General features: G+C 46.0%; 1 protein-coding gene across 2 annotated transcripts in view; it reads right to left on the minus strand.

The window, feature by feature from the left end:
* Nucleotides 1–22,994, minus strand: part of RHBDF1 (rhomboid 5 homolog 1) — a 188,714-nt gene that overhangs the window by 20,569 nt on the left and 145,151 nt on the right. For both annotated transcript variants that reach the window (XM_088466712.1, XM_088466713.1), the window contains 5 exons: nucleotides 21,327–21,488; nucleotides 11,386–11,489; nucleotides 10,876–10,939; nucleotides 8,124–8,218; nucleotides 780–855 (listed from right to left, as the gene is read on the minus strand). In XM_088466712.1, coding sequence (XP_088322838.1) covers nucleotides 780–855; nucleotides 8,124–8,218; nucleotides 10,876–10,939; nucleotides 11,386–11,489; nucleotides 21,327–21,488 — 501 coding nt within the window. The remainder of the gene's footprint in view (nucleotides 1–779; nucleotides 856–8,123; nucleotides 8,219–10,875; nucleotides 10,940–11,385; nucleotides 11,490–21,326; nucleotides 21,489–22,994) is intronic.

Raw genomic sequence — 22,994 nt, forward strand, 5'->3', positions numbered from 1 at the left:
CCTTTAAATAATATATATTTCTAATAAATGATTAAACTACTATTGTCAGCCTACTCATGGGACACACCAAATTATGTTATTGAGGCCTGTTACCTATGTAGTAAATCTGCACTAATACTACAACAACCAATCAGTTATTTGCTTGTATGTTGTAGCCTACACAATCTAGATAAGTTCACTGCTGATTGGTTGCTAGGGTTTTAGTGCAATTGTGCAATATCCTCAATAAATGGTAACTGAGACCATCAATTATACTGGCTGCAGTGACTGCAAAGATGATATTAGGAAAGACAGCTTTGCTCAGTGCTCCATGTTCATAAGTATAATTGCGTATTTACTGCAAAGGTTTAAATTATGTTTCTTACATATTGTTATGATTTATTTGGCATAAAAATGCAACAAAAGTGCTGACGCTGATTAAAAATGAGTATACGGTAGCATTAAATATTGTAATAGTATTCACAAAAGTCAGTATAAAGCACATTGAACCCCTATATGCTTAAACTGGGTGCCTCCTCCTGTTGGCTGTGAAAAGTGTGGCAGCAGTTAGCAGTGAAGAGAAAGGAAAGGTCAAAAGCCGGGTAACATGGAAACAGCCCGGCTACAAAGTATGTTGTTTTTTTTTTTTTTTAATATGGAAATAAAAATCATCTCTCTGTGGGAGGAGGGAAAACAGCATCAACAATGGCCGTCTCATCCAGCATATGGGCCAGGGAGACCCTTTCAGTAATGTACTGTATTTGAAATCAAACCATAGGGCAAGGGGTAGACAAATTTACCTGCGAACACAAAGTAGCCTCTTCGTGAAAGTGTCCTTTCATGAAATCGCAGTATTCTCTGGATGTTATTTTACAGCTGAGGGGGATAGGAAATAGGAAACACATCAGTCACATGTGGATATATTAAACTCATTATAAACTCCTACAAATGTATATTGTAAAATGTAATCCTACAGAATGTTTTAAACATTAGCTTTAAAGTAAAAGTTTATTACAATACAATAACAGTATACTAAGACTATGGGCCTGATTCAGCGGGGGGCGCTAATGCCGCCATGACTGCGTCTTTATACGCAGCTTGACTGCGACTTTATGCTATTGCCGCAGCCGATAGAATACAGAGAAAGCCACGGTCCTCGGTCGAATCTACCTCTTCGGTCGCAGCATCGGCTCATCACAGTAATCCCGTGGTTGATCATAATGTCCATTGGAACATGGCTGCCAGTGCCAGTGCAACTGCGAAACAAGACGCAGTCGCTGGCAGCGACATGTCCGCACCTCCCAGGAAAACCCGCCAAAAGTGTCTGCAACAAAATTCGTTCTGCGTCCCCAGACGGGTAAGCGAGAAGCATGCGCAGTGCAACATCACTGTATGCGCAGTACAAAAACATTGGTCAACTACGCAAACATCAGCACTGCGTCCACCTCTGAATCAGGCCTTCTATATTCTACTCTATAGGAAAAAATAACATTTTACTTTGCAAAGACTTGTCTTAAAGGGTTACAGCCTGGAAAATATACTATAATAAATTAGTGTAAGCTGAATGTGACTGGATGACTAAGCATTCACATTTATCAAGCCTTTTAAGTACTTAAATAGTTTATTTAATAATTTTTTTATCATGAATTGATATGTAGGCCTGCTGGTACAGCATTTACAGATATGAAATAATCCTCTGGATGCTGCAGCTTTAATTAGATACCACATTAAAATCAATCCAATTAGTTGCGAGTTGGGTCTTGTGAGCTGTCATCACGGCTAGCATGAACTGCAAATTTAATTTGCAATCCAATTCCATACTCGCTTTCATTTTACAGAGGACATTCATGTTTTTTGTGTGCATCCCCCTGAATAGGTGAAGTAGGAAATTCTTTATTTTAAGGTATAAATGTCAGCACACAGTGCAGAACCTGTGGTACACCCCTCTCAATGAATAATCATGCACTTGGAGGGGGTTTAAATAATATATTTAAATTTGGCCAATAAAGACATGTAAAAATGCTCAATAATCAGTTAAATAATGTGTAGGTGTAAAGATGTGAGTCAGGTATGTGGAGGTGTAAATGATGTAAGACAGGAATGTGGAGATGTAAAGATGTGAGTCAGGTATGTGGAGGTGTAAATGATGTGGGACATGTATGTGGAGGTGAAAATGATGTGGGACATGTACAGTATGTGGAGGTGTAAATGATGTGGGACAGGTATGTGGAGGTGTAAATGATGCGGGAAATGTACAGTATGTGGGGGTGTAAATTATGTGGGACAGGTATGTGGAGGTGTAAATGATGTGGGACAGGAATGTGGAGGTGTAAATGATGTGGGACAGGTATGTGGAGGTGTAAATGATGTGGGACAGGAATGTGGAGGTGTAAATGATGTGGGACAGGTATGTGGAGGTGTAAATTATGTGGGACAAGTATGTGGAGGTGTAAATGATGTGGGACAGGTATGTGGAGGTTTAGATGATGTGGGACAGGTATGTGGAGGTGTAAATTATGTGGGGACAGGGATGTGGAGGTGTAAATGATGTGGGACAGGTATGTGGAGGTATATATGATGTGGGGAGAGCGATGTGGAGGTGTAAATGATGTGGGACAGGTATGCAGAGGTGTAAATGATGTAGGACAGGTATGTGGAGGTGTATATGATGTGGGACAGGTATGTGGAGGTGTAAATTATGTGGGGCAGGTATGTGGAGGTGTAAATGATGTGAGACAGGTATGTGGCGGTGTAAATGATGTGGGACAGGTATGTGGAGGTGTAAATGATGTGGGACAGGTATGTAGAGGTGTAAATGATGTGGGACAGGTATGTGTAGGTGTAAATGATGTGGGACAGGTATGTGTAGGTGTAAATAATGTGGGACAGGTATGTGTAGGTGTAAAGATGTGAGTCAGGTATGTGGAGGTGTAAATGATGTGGGACAGGTATGTAGAGGTGTAAATTATGTGGGACAGGTATGTGTAGGTGTAAATGATGTGGGACAGGTATGTAGAGGTGTAAATTATGTGGGACAGGTATGTGGAGGTGTAAAGATGTGAATCAGGTATGTGGAGGTGTAAATGATGTGGGACAGGTATGTGGAGGTGTAAATGATGTGGGACAGGTGTGTGGAGGTGTAAATGATGTGGGACAGGTATGTAGAGGTGTAAATTATGTGGGACAGGTATGTGTAGGTGTAAATGATGTGGGACAGGTATGTAGAGGTGTAAATTATGTGGGACAGGTATGTGGAGGTGTAAAGATGTGAATCAGGTATGTGGAGGTGTAAATGATGTGGGACAGGTATGTGGAGGTGTAAATGATGTGGGACAGGTATGTGGAGGTGTAAATGATGTGGGACAGGTATGTGGAGGTGTAAATGATGTGGGACAGGTATGTAGAGGTGTAAATGATGTGGGACAGGTATGTGGAGGTGTAAAGATGTGAATCAGGTATGTGGAGGTGTAAATGATGTGGGACAGGTATGTGGAGGTGTAAATGATGTGGGACAGGTATGTGGAGGTGTAAATGATGTGGGACAGGTATGTGGAGGTGTAAATGATGTGGGACAGGTATGTGGAAGTGTAAATGATGTGGGACAGGTATGTGGAGGTGTAAATGATGTGGGACAGGTATGTGGAGGTGTAAAGATGTGAGTCAGGTATGTGGAGGTGTAAATGATGTGGGACAGGTATGTGGAGGGGTAAATGATGTGGGACAGGTATGTGGAGGGGTAAATGATATGGGACAGGTATGTGGAGGTGTAAATTATGTGGGACAGGTATGTGGAGGTGTAAATTATATGGGACAGGTATGTGGAGGTGAAAATGATATGGGACAGGTATTTGGAGGTGAAAATGATGTGGGACAGGTATGTGGAGGTGAAAATGATATGGGACAGGTATTTGGAGGTGAAAATGATGTGGGACAGGTATGTGGAGGTGTAAATGATGTAGGACAGGTATGTGGAGATGTAAATGATATGGGACAGAAATGTGGAGGTGTAAATGATGTGGGACAGGAATGTGGAGGTGTAAATGATGTGGAACAGGTATGTCGAGATGTAAGTGATGTGGGACAGGAATGTGGAGGTGTGAATGATGCGGGACAGGAATGTGAAGCTGTAAATGATGTGGGACAGGAATGTGGAGGTGAAAATAACGTGGCACAGATAAGTGAAGGTGTAAATGATGTGGGACAGGTATGTGGAGGTGTAAATGATATAGGGCATGTATGTGGAGGTGTAAATTACGTGGGACAGGTATTTGGAGCTGAAAATGAAGTGGGGCAGATATGTGGAGGTGTAAATGATGTGGGACAGGTATGTGGAGGTGTAAATGATGTGGAACAGGTATGTGGAGGTGTAAATGATGTAGGGCAGGTATGTGGAGGTGTAAATGATGTGGGACAGGTATGTAGAGGTGTAAATGATGTGGGACAGGTATGTGGAGGTGTAAAGATGTGAATCAGGTATGTGGAGGTGTAAATGATGTGGGACAGGTATGTGGAGGTGTAAATGATGTGGGACAGGTATGTGGAGGTGTAAATGATGTGGGACAGGTATGTGGAGGTGTAAATGATGTGGGACAGGTATGTGGAAGTGTAAATGATGTGGGACAGGTATGTGGAGGTGTAAATGATGTGGGACAGGTATGTGGAGGTGTAAAGATGTGAGTCAGGTATGTGGAGGTGTAAATGATGTGGGACAGGTATGTGGAGGGGTAAATGATGTGGGACAGGTATGTGGAGGGGTAAATGATATGGGACAGGTATGTGGAGGTGTAAATTATGTGGGACAGGTATGTGGAGGTGTAAATTATATGGGACAGGTATGTGGAGGTGAAAATGATATGGGACAGGTATTTGGAGGTGAAAATGATGTGGGACAGGTATGTGGAGGTGTAAATGATGTAGGACAGGTATGTGGAGATGTAAATGATATGGGACAGAAATGTGGAGGTGTAAATGATGTGGGACAGGAATGTGGAGGTGTAAATGATGTGGAACAGGTATGTCGAGATGTAAGTGATGTGGGACAGGAATGTGGAGGTGTGAATGATGCGGGACAGGAATGTGAAGCTGTAAATGATGTGGGACAGGAATGTGGAGGTGAAAATAATGGGGCACAGATAAGTGAAGGTGTAAATGATGTGGGACAGGTATGTGGAGGTGTAAATGATATAGGGCATGTATGTGGAGGTGTAAATTACGTGGGACAGGTATTTGGAGCTGAAAATGAAGTGGGGCAGATATGTGGAGGTGTAAATGATGTGGGACAGGTATGTGGAGGTGTAAATGATATGGAACAGGTATGTGGAGGTGTAAATGATGTAGGGCAGGTATGTGGAGGTGTACATGATGTGGGACAGGTATGTGGAGGTGTAAATGATGTGGGACAGGTATGTGGAGGTGTAAATGATGTGTGACAGGTATGTGGAGGTGTAAATGATGTAGGACAGGTTTGTGGAGATGTAAATGATGTGGGACAGGAATGTTGAGGTGTAAATGATGTGGAACAGGTATGTGGAGGTGAAAATGATGTGGCGCAGAAATGTGGAGGTGTAAATGATGTGGGACAGGTATGTGGAGGTGTAAATGATGTGGAACAGGTATATCGAGGTGTAAATGTTGTGGGACAGGAATGTGGAGGTGTAAATGATGTGGGACAGGAATGTGGAGCTGTAAATGATGTGGGATAGGAATGTGGAGGTGTAAATGACGTGGCACAGATAAGTGGAGGTGTAAATGATGTGGGACAGGTATGTGGAGGTGTAAATGATGTAGGACAGGTTTGTGGAGATGTAAATGATGTGGGACAGGAATGTTGAGGTGTAAATGATGTGGAACAGGTATGTGGAGGTGAAAATGATGTGGCGCAGATATGTGGAGGTGTAAATGATGTGGGACAGGAATGTGGAGGTGTAAATGATGTGGAACAGGTATATCGAGGTGTAAATGTTGTGGGACAGGAATGTGGAGGTGTAAATGATGTGGGACAGGAATGTGGAGCTGTAAATGATGTGGGATAGGAATGTGGAGGTGTAAATGACGTGGCACAGATAAGTGGAGGTGTAAATGATGTGGGACAGGTATGTGGAGGTGTTATATTGGGTTGGGTATGAAATACCGATGGCTTAAAAGCCACCTGTTCAAATCTCGATGAGAGAAGCCTGACAGATGAAAATCCCGACGCAGCTCGTAAGTATCTTTAACCCTCCCCTCTCCTCCCCCAACCCTCCCTTGGGGGTGCCTAACCCTAGTCTCCCATGTAGTGCCTAACCCTAAACCCCCTCCCCGCACCCTAAACCTAACCCTCCTGGGGGAGTGCCTAATCCTAACCCCCCCTCCCAGCACCCTAAACCTAACCCTCCCGGGGGGTGCCTATCCCTAACCCCCCCTTCACCTAGCCTAAACCTAACCCTCCCGGGGGGGTGCCTAACCTTAAGTCCTCCCGGGAGTTCCTAACCCTCCTCCGCGCGGCTAAGAAGTCGCGACGCCCGGCTAACCTACGTTCGGTATGCCTGGCATCGGGATTTTGACATGGGGCTAATGATAGGCGTCAGTATTTAGACGCCTATCTTTAGTGCCATGCCGGGCTTTCAGTGTCGGGATTATGGCAGGCGGCATTTCCTCCGCCGGCATCCTGACTACATCCCATTGTATTGATGGGAGAGTGTTTTTTGAGGTGCAGATGAGAAATAAAAGTATTTATTTTCAAGCTTTTAGAAACTTCTATAAAAACAAAAGAAACCCTCTTTAAACACATATTTCTGTCCCCAAAATGCCTGAAAGACTTTAATTGGCTGAAAAGCACTTGCTTCTTATTATATTTCCACAATTAATAAAAAGTGCAACAATCAGCCATTTTACACCATTATACTCCAGTAGTTTCAGACATAACAGCCTTCTATATGGTCCTGTTATCCCATGTGTCACTTTTTTGGGGTCACCACTTTTTCATGCACTTCTCCCAGCTTTTGTAAAAAAGTTGGGAACTTTCACCGCAACTACCATGAACTGGCATTTCTAATTTGATCTCGCATTTCTTGTGTGCGTGTGCATTCATGCGATGTATGTGACTTTCATGAAACAAACTCGCTTTCACAAACTTGTTCATAATTGGATTGAGCCAATTGTGTCAAGTTATTGAATACTGAAATTATTTGCGATACATTTTTCTACCACCAGATGGCCCTTTGAGATAATAATGCATTACATGTCAGAGTAATTAAAAGTATGCAAGATGGTATATTATGCTTTGTGAATTGAATTACTATGTTCATGTTCCAGATTGAATGAATGAATTGGCAGCACCTGTGGGCTGAGGGGAGGGAAATGTAAGCCTATTTCAGAAAAAAAAAACAGTAATTTCTGCTCATGCTTGCCCACACTCCCGGACTATACAGGAGGTTCACAAATCTATGGTCACCATGGAATTCTGGAAGCAGTGCAGGATTAAACCCTGTGGAGGCCCCTAGGCAGTTGAAATCTCGGTGCCACCCTTAAAATTATCTCCTAATATGTTTTTTAATTTAACCAACCAACAATTTTAATAAACCGTACATATGTTGCACCAAAAAAGAAGATGAGAAGATGAGCTTTTAAGAGACAAACTGTAATGTGAATCTGATGTCTATGGTTTATGTACTTTAGGTTGTTAATGGGTACATTACAATAATACAGTATTTTCTATATAGAGTCTTTAATGTAAAGTTTTCTTTTCTTTGAATCATTGTTCTATCTTTTGGAAACAAATTAAGAAAGCCCAATTGTAATTTTCTTTCAAGATCAAATCAATATTATTTTGATCCGTTGTCACTGGGCCCCTAAAAGGCGCGGGGCCCATAGGCCGGTGCCTAATATGCCTATTTGATAATCCACCACTACCTAGAAGAGTAGGTCATCCACCCACATCTCACCCATTTCCTAGTGACACAGGTGGGATGGGAAAGGGGGGGTTTGATAACAAGATTCTTGCCAAATCGACAAATTATGCAAGTTGATCGCCCCTAATCTCTCATAGTGGCCACCTCCATCTCCCCTCCAGGAAGTCTCCAGGATGGGATATAGTAAATGTTGGCAAGTAGGTGTGGAACATAAAAACTATTAAGCAGAGTAAAAAAATGTTTACTCTCTTCTACCTTCCTTTTGTTCCAATACAACAGGGCCTGCCTGTTATTTCACAATTCATATGAAGATGATTCGGATAACTTCCATTTGTGCTGTTTGTGCAGACCTGTAAGAATAAAATAACAGTCACCACATTATATACATAGAGGATACAAATATACAGTGTGTAAATAAAAGATGGCAGTTGTACAGTATGCTTCTACATATACTGTGGAAGTAACACTTGTGTGCATCCATGTATCATTCAATTTTATGTAGAGTTGGTGGCTGGTCAGAGGGGAGTAATGAGTTACTCACTTGTAGGTGTGCATGCTGGTAGGGTGATGGAGCCAGCCCCCGAGTATAGGGGCAGTATGGGAGAAATCCTGGATATGGGAGTGAGAAGAGGTGACCAGAGCGGAGGTGAGGTGGTGGTCAGTGATAGAGTGGAGAGGAAAGGAGGAAGTGTGGCCAGAAATGAGGTAAGAGATCTAGTATAAGTATACTATAAGGATGGTCATTACATGCTTCAATGGATACCACCATAACTGGATTCCCAAAAGGAGTTTCTATACTACAAATCAATGTTCCAAGTTTTATATGCTTTAACATTAGAAACACATATCTCCATACTTTGCGACTTTTAGTTGCTCTTCTCCCGGGGAGGAGATGCAACCGACTAATTTGGGGGCAGGGTCAGACCCTTCGTGTCAGTCATGGCAAAATTCTGCGAATCGTGAGTCTATGGGAAGGGGCGGAGCTAAAATAGTGCAAAATGCCTCATCCCCCCCCTCCATACTGACCTGTGATTCCTGGTATTATCTCCCCAACCTGCCCACTTCACTAGGAAGTCGGCGGGATGCAGGATATGCAACCACTCTTTCGGGGGGTGCGGCGGACTGTTCAACAAAATCAAAAGTCTCCTGCACCTCCCAGGAGAGTAGGCAAGTATGCATATCACACACTTTCAGCATTGTATATATTCAAATGTAATAATAATAATGCATATCACACACTTTCAGCATTGTATATATTCAAATGTAATAATAATAATGCATATTACTAAATATTTGAGGACATCATTTGCCTTTGGAAGGTTATATGAGACAATCCATGTTAACATATGACAAAATGTTTGATGTGATTAGTTCCATCCCATTTTTTCTTTGAAAATTCTGTCTATATGAAACAAGTTAGTGTATACCCTATTCCACAATTGATTTCGGTGGTGTGTGTACCAGCAGGTAATCCTGTATAATAATACATTATATTATCACTTTACTTATTATTATAACGGATTGTCTGGAGGGTTAGGTTTAGGACTCACGGGTGGGGTGGGGTGGGGGTGGGGGGTTGTTAGGCTACAGGGACGGGGGGGTGGAGATTAGGATTAGGCACCCCTGGGGGTGGGTTAGGCACCACTGGGGGGGGGGGGGAGGGTTAGGCACTAAGGGTGGAGGGTAAGATTCAGGCACTTTGGTGGGAGGTTTAGAATACAGCAGCAGGGGGTTAGGGGGAAAAGGGGGGAGGGTTACCATACTTACTGGACCCCTGTCGGTATACCACTGTCGGTATATTGACAGCTGGCATCCTGAATGCATGTATTTCATACCCAACCCACTTATTCTACTATTGGGAGCACCACCAACACTTGTAAATTAATTCCTATTTTGGAACAAAAATTTCTGTCATAGTGGTTTAGTTATCATTTCTTCTACATAATCTTTGTGTCTTGTGCGGAATCATTTCCCACCTTGTTTACCTATACTTTACTTAAGGCCAGGTATCCAGTGGTGTTTTACAAATACAGGTTTAAATGACAGTTACAGTACACCATGGAGTATATTTACTAAAGGTCAATTTTAATCGATTTTGATGTTTGATGTTGTGTTTCTGGGGCCAAATCACACATTTACTAACAGACAATTTTTTCTTTGTTTTTTGAAAGTATTAGTAAATGTGTTATTTAGCCCCAGAAACACAACATCGATGTTGATCAATTTTTATCGATTTTAAATCGATTAAAATTGACATTTAGTAAATATATCCTCATATGTCAAAAAACATATGGTTTACAAGTGCTTCTCTTTTCCCTTACTTACACTATCTTATACTCCCTACAACTGCACCTAATCTTTGGTTGCTGCCACCCTACTGCTTATTTTAGTGTTACGACCATGGATGCAGCAATGTTTATAAACCATGTCCTTGTCCTGCATTGTTTGGTAGTGTAAGTCACTGTTTTCTTGTTTTGCTCATTTGTAAGGCATTTGTAATACTGTAAATGTTTGATATGCAGTTTTTAACTTGTGGTTTTACTCCAGTTCGGAAGGCCAATGGAGATTACTCCATTGACCTTCGTACATTCGTACATTTAACGTTAATGCATTGAATTGAATAATTATCATTTGGGAAAAACAAAATAATGATGCAATATTTCAGAATGCAAGCAACAGTGCAAGTGGGTGTGGGGCTATTGGAACCAGAGTTCCAGTTTTGTGCACTGTTCTAGCGTTAAACACACTATTACAAGGACCAATTTGATGCCAATGGGTATGAGGCCTAGGACTGATTAAAGCAAATGTGGATCATGAGTTCTCATATTAAGAGACATCACTTTAAATCACTGTTTTACTTTTGGTAGAAATGATTATAATAGACTGGTTTAGTTAATACTTTTAGATGCAAAGTAATATATGTAAATATTTGAGAAAATGAAATATATAATGCTTTAAAACCAATTATTATCCTATACCTACAGTGAAGATACCTGAAGGTACCTACCGGCCATTTTGTGATGTCATCAGGCCACTCATGTGGAGGCACAGACGCGGGTTCAGCACAAAACCTATACACATGACTTCTGGTTAGTGTGATAGCATTATACAATATATCACTTAGCAGAGCAGCTGAGCACAGAACAGGCTTACGTTTCTCTATGGCCTTTTCAAATGTAACTGCAGAAAACACATAAAAGTTGGTAGACAGGGCAATGTCTGTAATCTGTACAGCTAAATAAATGTGGTGATACAGTGCTAAAGCCACCTAAGCGATTTGGGAAGTTATGAATAAATTTTTGCCCTTATGCATAGTTTTATGGAGTTGGAGGTACGTATAGACCACTATTACCAAATAAGATAAAAACAGGGCTAAGGCACGCTCATATTTATGCAGGAACCAGAGTAACTTCCTGTTGGAAAACAAGAACATCCCTAAGTAACCCTTTCTCTATTGTTTACATTTCTTTGACCACTAGTATCTCACAGAAATAGTTTACCTAGTCATAGGCCATACCTGGGGTCCTGGAGGCACACCGATCCATAATGCCTTACACTCTTATTTGCCAGCAGTGGGGTGCTGCTATGAAATGGCCATTTCACCCATACAGCAAGGGTAGACTGAAAGGAAAAAGAAAATAGAGAACATCTGTACCAGGTGAGAAAAATGACACTATCATATCTACTCTATCTGTATTTATATGACTTGCAGCTATTTCTTTTAATCTTTTTCCATAACTAAGACCACCTGAGCAATGATGGAATTTCAATGCAGTGTCTTTGTAAAGAACAAAAAGGACAGAAGAGCAGAAAGGACAAAGCACAAGAAGGGTCATTTAGGATCAATGAAACGTGCGTAGGTGCAGTACAAAAACCATTTCTGCTACCTGTGACTTATGGACACACGCACGTGTTAGCACGTCGGGATGCACATTAGGGAAAGTGGTCCTAGTTTACCAGGTTTAACAGGTGTCTATTGAGCCTTTTAAGCCCTTCCATGTGCTCGGAAATATTGGTAATTGGACGCCAGCAATTACATTCGGTGGAACACATTTTCCTCCGTGAAGGAGAAATTTACATGCGTTGATACATATCAATGTAAACAGAACATCACAATGCACAAATACGATACAGGAAATTAAAACGGCTACCATGTGCAAATACTTTATGGCTTAAGTACTTAATTTATGTATCTAATTAAGCCTAAAAGTGATTGTAGACAGTAATCTTTTACTCTTAAGAACATTTGCTACCAAAATCTTGCACAAAACTATTGCACAGAAGACATCGAAAAGCAGAATTGGTGTGTGCTTGCTTGCAGAATTGGTGCGTGCGTGCAGAACTGGTGCGTGCGTTCAGAATTGGTGCGTGGGTGCAAAATTGGTGCGTGCAACTGGCAGACAAATACATTATGTAAAATCTAAAATGCACTGAAGCTACGAGAGTAAGCACAAATAGTTACCAAATATAAAATAAAGCTAGTTGTAAGTACATTTTTAGACGGTGGTAGGCGTTGGACCTAATGCTATTAATAACAGAGAGAGACACATGATTGGTTCCAATGAGTCTGCAGCAATTTTTCAATAATAACAAGTTAAAAATGTTTAAGGGGGTTGGAAAGGGGAAATTGGACCTGGGAGCCAGAAGGGCCCACACCACACTGGTCACAGTAGAGAGGTCGTGAACTTCTATTTATGATATGAGTATTAACTAGCAACTCAGAGCAGGGAAGATGAGTGAAAAAAGTAATAACCAATGGTTCCACGTTGCAGCTCAAACTGCTAGTTAAATATTCCAATTAATGACCTACACTGAGTTCTATCAGTGTAGAGAGATTATGGAGGGCAGTGATTTTCCATTTAAAGATGTATCCACATACACCTATCCTTAAATGAAGGCAAATTGCCACGTTTGGCACGCCATGGACTTTGTGACTTAGTCGCGCCATATGACTTCTACTTAAAATCTGGTATGTGTCTTAAATCTTTTCAATTCTTTTGTTTCAAATTACTAATGCAAACTACTTACTACTCTGTAAGAGAATTAAAATTCAGGAAAAAGTAGGTAATCTGGGTAAAAAGGCAAATGACAGAGGCCCCATACGAGTTGGTTTGCATACAACTCCGATTGTTGGAGATCTGCACTGAGCATGTACAAGTGTCTTCCTACGACTATGGGCACAGTACCCCTAAGCTGCCGCATGATTGACATGCTGCGGCAGTTTGGGGCCGGGGAATGGGCTGCAACGAGCTGAGCAGAGCAGAGCTGCAACGGCCATTCTGAGTAGCTTTAGGCTCACTCAGATGGCCGATGCCGTGACAGATGGCCCGAGATGGTGATCCGATGCTGCATCTTCAGATACAGGGTCTCATTCAGACCCGGTCGCAAGCACCGATGTGCTCGCAACCGGGTCGATAGTTAGCCCTGCGCACGCGCAGCGGCCGCACTGCGCATGCGCAAGCCCCGGAGCGAGAGAGAAACTCCCTCGCTCCGGAGCTCGCTACAAAAGGGGCGGCTGTCGATGTTGATCGACAGCTCGCCCCGTTTTGTTGGCAGGCCGGGGGGGTGGTTTCCAAAACTGAGGAGATTCTTAGCGAACGCCTACCGTTTTGTGGGCGGCCGCACTGACATCAGCAGTGATGTCAGTGGGGAGCTTCCTGCTCGGAGCAGGAAGCTCCCTGGGGCTTGTGGTTGCCGGGACCCAACCTTAGGGTCTCGTCGCAAGCCCTGATGGTCATGATGGTCTTGACCATTGCGACCATCACCCTGGTCGCTAGGTAACCCACAGCTTAGCTTGCGACCAGGAGGCCGCACTAAAAAAAAAGAAGCACCCGCCCTCATTCAGAGAGCGCGATCGCTTCTTGCGACCGCCTCTGAATGAGGGCCACAGTGCTCGAATCTGTGATGACACTGTGGTGTGTCTTTTGTTCTCAGACACCTTCAGCACTGTCTGCTGGTGCATCCTAGTTGTATTGCATTGCGACAGATGCATTTTCAGCCCAAAAAAACTCCCAACACTAGCACAGTCTCACCAGACCAGGTGCACCGAGAGGGGATTTTAGGCACGACTGCAGCAAAGATGTGTAAAGACACATTCGTAGTACACTCAGGGCCGTTGAGAGCGCTGCGGGGCCCCGGTAAAGAGGGGGTGTGGCCTAACCGCGGGAGGCGTGGCCACGCCACCTCGAATTAAAAAGTTTAAAAAAGTATACATTTGCAGCGCCGCTACATGCTGTGGAGGGAGGCACTGCGAGCCCCTCAGCCCGGCGCAAAGCCAGGGGGGGCGCGATCAGTGTGATCGCTCCCCCCCACTTTTAGGACTGTGGGGGTGTAAGTAAAATTCAGAAGTCAGGTGGTTGGACAACTATTAAAGCCGAGATCTGATCTCCCACCTCTGTAAGTAAAGCACGTTATTTTAGGCTCCGCCAAATATGTTGGAATGTATGTGACTGGCCACAGACTCTCCAGCAGAGCTCAGATGCAGATTGGAAGATGACATGCAGTCTGAAGGGGACTAGATATCAACAAAAGTACAATTTATAAGCATTATAAGGGTAATGTATACAAAGCAGTGGTGTAACTAGGGGGGGTCGGCCAGGGCTCGTGCCGTGGGCGTCGGTGTGGGGGATGCCGCCTGCAGCGGTTTAGGTCAGTAGTTTTAGTAAGTGTAGTGCAGCCTAACACAGTAAAACATACACACCACCGCCAGATAGTACACTCGTACTACCCGGCGGTGGTGTGTTTGTTTTAGCAGCCAATGAGGGTCTGACAGACTTTCATTGGCTGCTGCACCCACAGCCGAAGCCAGGCTGGAGCTCATTCATGAGCTCTGCCTTCTGGCTCCCGCAGTGGGTGAATGGAGAGACACCATGACATCTCTCCCATAGTGCCGAGCGGGAGAACAGAGGAGCGGACGGCAGCGGGCGCAGGAGCAGGGATTCAGATAGGTATTGTGTTTTGTGTGTGTCTTTGTGATATATGTAAGGGGCACTGTTTAAGGGGCCCTGCATAGGGGGGACCACTACTGAGGGAACTGCATAAGGGGGCCCCGGAAAATAGCCGCATACACATCTTAATAGTGCATTGTGCATATTTTGTTGAATTTATCCTTGGCCAGACTACACACAAATACAAATGTAATTTGTAGCTTTGATCATATATTAATATTCAGAAATCTACAAACTTGGGGGGAGATGTTTCAAACCTTGGAGAGAGATAAAAATATGATATATGGTAAGAACTTACCCTTGTTATCTCTATTTCTACGAAGTCCATAGGGTTCCACAGGATACCTTGGGGTATAGGTGTGACGTCAGTCGCAGGGCACCAAAGAGTTAAGCTTTCAGCCTCCCAGGATGCACTAGGTCCCCCTCCTATACCCCGCCCCCAGGCCAAGGCACCTCAGTTAGTTACCAAGCCATAGGCCGGAGGAGGAGAAGGAAGAGAGAGAACAAAGATCTGGACACATACAAGAATCACATTCTCACCAGAGGGAGACGGAAAACCGGTGACCAGAGCAAAGCCCATCTGCAGCACAGGTGCGACAGGGCGGGAGTCCTGTGGAACCCTATGGACTTCGTAGAAATAGAGATAACAAGGGTAAGTTCTTACCATATCTCATATTTTCTACTTCAGGGTCCATAGGGTATCCACAGGATACCTTGGGGATGTCCCAAAGCAGTATCCTTTAAGGGTGGGGACGCTCCTGTGCAGAAAGGAGAATCCGCCGCCCGAAGGAAGCATCCTGAGAGGCGAAGGTGTCAAACCTGTAATACCTCACAAAGGTATGGACAGAAGACCACGTAGCAGCCTTGCAGATCTGAACTGCCGAGGCACCACGTCGAGCTGCCCACGAAGGATCCACAGACCTAGTGGAATGAGCCTTCAGAGAAGGAGGGACCGGTAGGCCTTCATGAAGATAAGCTTCAGAAATAGCCATACGGATCCAGGCTGCCAAAGTTTGCTTTGAAGCAGGCCAACCCTTTTTACGGAAGCCAAAGAGGACAAACAAAGCGTCCGACTTCCTAAACGAAGAAGTGCGGTCAACATAAGTCCTTAAGGCCCGCACAACATCCAAAGAGGCCTCACCCACGGAAAGACCCGGTGAGTTAAAGGCCGGAACAACTATTTCCTCGTTAATATGAAACTGGGAAACAACTTTGGGAAGAAACTCGGGCCGAGTGCGGAGCACTGCCCTGTTCCCATAAAAAACCAAGAAAGGGGGTCTACAAGAAAGAGCCCCTAACTCAGAAACACGTCTGGCCGAAGCAATGGCCAGAAGGAAAACAGTCTTAGCTGTTAGCCATTTAAGATCCACTGAGCCCAGTGGTTCAAACGGCGGTCCTTGGAGAGCCCTCAGGACCACAGCCAAATCCCAAGGCGCCACAGGTGGAACAAAGGGCGGCTGAATGCGGAGAACACCCTGCATAAAGGTGCGCACATCCGGGATTGTAGCAATCCTACGGTGAAACCAGACAGATAGGGCCGAAACCTGTACCTTCAAAGAAGCAAGGCGAAGCCCATGATCTAGTCCCGCTTGCAGGAAGGCGAGAATCCGAGACAGACGAAACTCCCACGGTGCATAACCTCTCGGTTGACACCACTGGAAGAACGTATGCCACACGCGATGGTATATCCTCGCGGAAGACGGTTTCCGAGCTCGTAACATGGTACGCACCACAGAGCTGGAAAACCCCCGGGACCTCAGCATGGCCGTCTCAACAGCCACGCCGTCAAAGACAGCCGAGTCAGGTCCGGGTGAAGGCAAGGACCCTGAGACAGAAGGTCCGGTCGTAGCGGCAACCGCAGAGGAATGTCCACGGACAGACCCTGAAGGTCTGAGAACCAGTGCCGTCTGGGCCACGCGGGAGCTATCAACAGGAGCGTCCCTCCTTCCTGTTTGAATTTCCGGATTACCCGTGGAAGAAGGGAGACCGGAGGGAACAGGTATGCGAACCGGAACGTCCACCGGACGGACAGAGCATCCACCAGAGACGCCCCTTCGTCTCTTGTGCGAGACCCGTACACCGGCAACTTGTTGTTGTGCCGGGACGCCATGAGGTCGATTTCTGGAAGACCCCACCTGTCCACCAGTAGTTGAAAAACGTCCGGGTGCAGGGACCATTCCCCCGGATGAACGTCCTGGCGACTTAGAAAGTCCGCCTCCCAATTGAGCACTCCCGGGATGAAGACCGCTGATATGGCCGGAAGATTGCGCTCCGCCCAAACCAGGATCCGAGAGACCTCTACGAGAGCCGCCCGACTGCGAGTTCCTCCTTGCCTGTTTATGTAGGCCACGGTGGTAGCGTTGTCCGACTGGACCTGCACCGGGCGACCCTGGAGAAACCGCTGTGCCTGCTGGAGAGCATTGAAGACCGCACGGAGTTCCAAGATATTTATTGGAAGCTCCGCTTCTGTCGGCGTCCACCTGCCCTGGAACAAGTGTGGACCCGAAACTGCTCCCCAGCCCCGAAGACTGGCGTCCGTTGTCAACAGGACCCAATTTGGAACCCAGAACGGACGTCCCTTGTTGAGGTGGGTCGTCTGTAACCACCACGTAAGGGACAGGCGAACCTCCTGGGTGAGCACAATCGTCTGGGACTTCAGAGACTGAGTCAGCCCGTTCCACTTGGACAGGATCAGGTGCTGCAGAGGTCTGGAGTGAAACTGGGCGTATTCCACCATGTCGAACACCGACACCATGGAGCCCAGTAACCTCATCGCCGAGTGTAAGGACACCCGGCGGCTGTGCAGACAACTGCGCACCCTTGACTGTAAAGCAGAGATCTTGTCCTCCGTCACGAAGATCCTTTGCTGTCCCGAGTCCAATAAGGCTCCAAGATGCAGAATCCTCCGAGACGGGATTAGAGTGGACTTCTGCCAGTTGATTAGCCAGCCGTGCCGTTGCAGCAGTGCAATGGTCAGGTCCAAGTGGCGTAACAGGAGCTCTGGAGATCCTGCCACCAATAACAGGTCGTCCAAATACGGCAACATGCGGACTCCCTGCAGCCGCAGAGAAGCCGCCATGACCGCCATCACCTTGGTGAAAACACGTGGTGCTGTTGCCAGGCCAAAAGGTAACGCCCGAAACTGGAAGTGGTCGCTGCTGATTGCAAACCTGAGGAACTGTTGATGGCGCCAAAGAATAGGGACATGCAGGTAAGCGTCCTGTATGTCCAATGACACCAAGTAGTCCCCAGGTTCCAGCGCCAGAATGATGGACCGTAGGGTCTCCATCCGAAACTTCGGGACCCGCAAAGACTTGTTGAGTGCTTTGAGGTTGAGAATCGGACGATATGACCCATTGGGTTTCTGTACCAAAAATAGATTTGAATAGAAACCCTGGCCCCTCTGGAAGAATGGAACCGCCACTATAACTCCAGCCTGGAGCATAGTGTGCAATACCTTCCGCAGCTCCGTAGCCTTGTTCCGGTCTGATGGGAGACCCGTGGTGAAGAAGCGAGCCGGGGGTCTGTGCCGGAAGGAGAGGGCGTATCCGTGGGAAACCACCTCCAGAACCCAAGTGTCTGTCGTAGTGGTCGACCAACACTGGGCGAACTGAAGCAGGCGGCCTCCCACCCTGGGATCCCCCAAAGGGAGGCCCGGACCGTCAGGCCGCAGGCTTGTCATCTGGCTTGGGGGCCGGACGTCTGGTACTCCATGCCTGCTTCCGGGGCTTGACCGATTTCTTAGGGCCAGCCTGTCGAGGAAACGACTGTGGTTTGGGCCTGCCCTGGGCCCTAGATGACCGAAAGGACGATGGTCCCGAACCAGAAGGAGCAGCGGCCGACGGGAGACAGGCAGATTTGGCTGCCGCCAGCGTGGCCACAATCTTATCCAGATCCGGACCGAAGAGAACTTCTCCGGTAAACGGCAACGCTTCCAGACCTTTCTTGGAATCTGCGTCCGCCTTCCAGGATCGCAGCCACAAGGTGCGACGAGCAGCTACCGCTGCTGAAGAAATTCTAGACACCAGAGTACTAATGTCTAGAGCCGCCTCGTTGATGTAGGTGGCCGAATCACGGAGATTGCCAATCAACTCCGCCTGATCGGCCGGACAGTCGGATTCAAAAGAAGCCTCTAATGAATCCGCCCAGCGCTCCATCGCTCTGGCAACCCAGCAAATGGCCATAGCCGGCCGTGCTGCCCCCCCTGCAAGGGAATAAGCGGACTTCAGGCAGATTTCTACCTTGCGGTCCGTAGCATCCTTAAGGGAGGACATGGATGGCATCGGCAATGTGGCACTACGGACAAGACGGGTCACGTGAGAATCCACCTGTGGAGGGGATTCCCACTTAGCAAAATAATTATCCGCGAACGGATAAGCCACCGCCAGGCGTCTCTGCGGCTGGTATCTTTTGCCAGGTTGTTTCCACGCCTCCTCTAAATGGTCCACCAACTGACCCGAAAGAGGAAAGACTGTGGCATCGCCCTTCACATCTTTGAAAAAGGCATACTTAGATTTAGCCGCTGGGGGAACTTCGTCCTCAATCACCAAGGCTGTGCGGACCGCCCGAATAAGTCCAGGAATATATACTTTGGACTTAGCATCAGCGTCCTTAGTATGGAGAGGTTCCTGATCGTAAGGATCCAGAATCTCCCCATCATCAGACGTCCCTTCGTCATCCTCATAAGGAGCGGACAGAGACGCCACCGGCCTTTTATGAGGCCGCATCACAGACTCCCCTTGCAACACATCCGACAAGTGCTGTACAGAACTCGTCAGGGAGTTAACCCACGCTGGCTCCTGAGAACCCGGGAGCGGGGAAATAGGGAGATTGTGGGGTACCACCAATTGTCGTGGGAACCCCTGCATGGGTGACGACACCACAGACTGCTGGGACAAACCCATCGGAGTAAACGCGGGCTGCGGAGCTAACTGGCCCACTAAAGCTGTTAACGCCTGAGCGAAACAAGCCCAGGGCGGCTCCTGTACCGGTGCTGTAACCGTAATAGGCCGCGCCATGGACAAACACTGCCGGCAAAGGCCCTCCGCGCTACCCTCCCCCTCCGCTAACGGTACTTTGCACGTGGTACACTGTAGCCGGAGGGGAAAATCACTTTCAGACATGATGGCACCACGTATGTGACCTCTCTCACCAATTAAGTATTAAATAGGCGAGAGACCACCCTGCAGCACCGCACCGCAAGGGCTTTAGCAGAAGAACAGGGACAGTAATAAAGCTGACAGTTTAGAGAAGAAAAGTTACAGGCAGCAGCGCTAGCACAGTCACATACAATGCAGAAAAATAACAATTCCTGCACTAACAGCGCTGATCACTCAACTACACAGACACAGGGCCTGGTAGGACACAGCGCTGCATATACAGACCTGACCACAGCGGAGGAGAGGTATGCGGGGGGACCCAGACCACGATGCTTCCGTCCAGCGCTTCCAGCAGCGTTCACCATGCGTTCTGGGAAGATGGCCGCCGAGGAGCAGAGAGGAGGCTGGCCTGGGGGAGGAGCGCTGCCACAGGACCAGTCGGCAGCATGCAGAGAGGGCTGTGTGCAGCGGGGGAGGCGCCGGCTGTGAGACAGGGAAGGCGCGCTCCCCTGGCATGCATTTAACCCCTGGGACGCCGCAGCGCTACCGCTCTGCTGCGGTCCGCTGTCCCAGGGGGTAGTGGAAGCGCAGGTTGGTCGCCTGGCTCCACGCTGCAGCCAGTCCCCAGGGAGCCCCCTGCCTGGGGACTTAGGACCATGTGATCAGCGGGGACCCACCGCGGGACCCCGCTGCTTACCTCTGTCCCCCTTGAATCCGGCCATGGTCCGGAGCATCTGGGGTCACCGCTAGCTGTGACCCCAGACGCCCACCAGCATCCCCGGATCAGTACCGGCGTTCTGGTACCGGCGGGGTGTAGGGAAGACAGCATGGACGTCAGGACTGACTGTCCATGCTGTTCATCCAGATGTGCAGCCACAGCTGCATGAAGAATAAGCTTCAGGGGCTCTTCTAGCCCCCACTCCAACAGGTGCACCCGACTCCGGCCGGGCACCAAACTAAACTGAGGTGCCTTGGCCCGGGGGCGGGGTATAGGAGGGGGACCTAGTGCATCCTGGGAGGCTGAAAGCTTAACTCTTTGGTGCCCTGCGACTGACGTCACACCTATACCCCAAGGTATCCTGTGGATACCCTATGGACCCTGAAGTAGAAATGGAGATAAAGTACCAACCAATCAGCTCCTAACTGTCACTTCACAGACTTTAGCCCAGATTTATCAATGAGTGATATTCTTGTTATCAATCGTTACTAATCTTAAATGGTGCTCCAGCCAATCAGCTTCTAAATGACAGGGGCTGATTGTTTGGAGTACCATTTAAGATTAGTAATGAGTGATAACAAGACTATCACTCGTTGATAAATCTGGGCCTGTGTTTGAAAAATTACAGTTAGGCTATCTCCAAGATTTGATACATCTACCCTTTGGTGTGATATCATAAAACAAAATATCTTACCGAGCACTCCTCTTCTGAGGTCTGAATACAACCAGATTTGTCATTTCTCACACAACACGCAGAATGTTTCTCTTTTTCTCTCTTCATCTGAATCAAATTGTGCACTTGCTGGTCTTGTCTCATGCATGGGGAAAATTTTGCTCCAAGATGTATTAAATCTTCCTGGAAAAATGTACGGTTCAGAAATCCATTAATTCACTGGAAATGTTTGAATACTGACTATTTCTAGAAATGTTTAACGGATAATTGCAACTTTTTTAGTTGTACTTTATTATGCTTACCTATTACAGTTTTGGTGGGGTTCCTCCCACCGGTACCCCATGATCTATGGGAGTGGAACTGTGCTTCCACAAAAGAGGACCGATCCTCCTGTACAGATGACACCCTATCGATTTGCCTTGGCCAACCCTAATGCAGCATTATGTTGCTGCTACCTGCTAGTGCTGAATCAATAGAAACCATACCAACCAAACCATACAACCACTTTCACATTGCACTGGCCAACTCCCCAAGGGGGAGTCACAATTTATGTGAAGCAGTAGTGATCTCAATTCAAATAGTTGCTCAGGAATAAATAAGACATACGTCCCTTTATGTTTCGACATAAAGAAGACCACAAAGTGGTCGAAACATTTTGGAGAGGAGCTGTGACTGACACTACCAATGTGACGGAGGAAACCAACATTTCAAATGGTGGAATGCCCTAGTATTCACATCTTTATCCACTGCTGAATTTGAGGCTTCTGTCTCAGAACCTTCTGGTAGGAGTCCAATCTAAATGCACTTTATTCATTACAAACTGTATATTGGTTACTTTGTCCTTGATTTGATTAAAAATGTTTTATACTATGCAACCTTCTCTTTATCTAATTCTTTGCATGTGGAGAGTAATACTTCCTAATGTGGAGGAAAATTGGACACTTTATATGGGACTATTTAAGAGTATGGACAAATAAACGTACCTCAATCATATTTATCAACAATTGAATGGTAACACTGATGGACTGAGGAACGCATTTAGAAAACCATGAAATTTAAAAAATCCTTCAAAGGGACGTAGGTCTTATTTATTTATTCCTGAGAGCCTAAATGAATTGAGGTCATATTGTTTGTTATAATTTGCTATGTGAAGACTATACGGCAGATTATATAATTCTTTCTAGAGCTTATTGTAAACTGAGGCCCCCAGGGTGTAAACAAAGGGGTCCTGGGCGAAGACCACCACTAATAATTGAAGTGGAAGTTTAAAAGTGTTTTCTAAAATGTTGTACTAAACTTGAATTACCTTTTAAAACAGAATACACATTTTGGTCCTTTATAAAGATTAGCCAATATACACAAAAAAATTAGAAGCAATATAAGGGTTTTAAGAACACTAATTTTACAGATTTTCAAAAGTTTAATCCAGTCAAATACATTTTTCTTCTTTTTAAAGGCAAACCTCTCCTCACACAGAAATGTTTTGTCTATGACCCACTGTTTGCAGAAACTCACAAAACTAACCCCAGCACCATAGCTGACTATATTTACAGGTGGATTAGTCTGGACAGTTGAATAATAGTGGATCCGAAATAGAGCGTGAAATACAGTTGGACTGTTTCTGTGGATTTATTTTCTTGTGAATTACAGAAGTCCCTGGGGAGAGATTCATGTGGAGCTACTATTTGG

Source organism: Taudactylus pleione, unplaced genomic scaffold (assembly GCF_031769625.1).
Source record: "Taudactylus pleione unplaced genomic scaffold, aTauple2 ptg000066l, whole genome shotgun sequence".
Classification (NCBI taxonomy): Eukaryota; Metazoa; Chordata; class Amphibia; order Anura; family Myobatrachidae; genus Taudactylus; species Taudactylus pleione.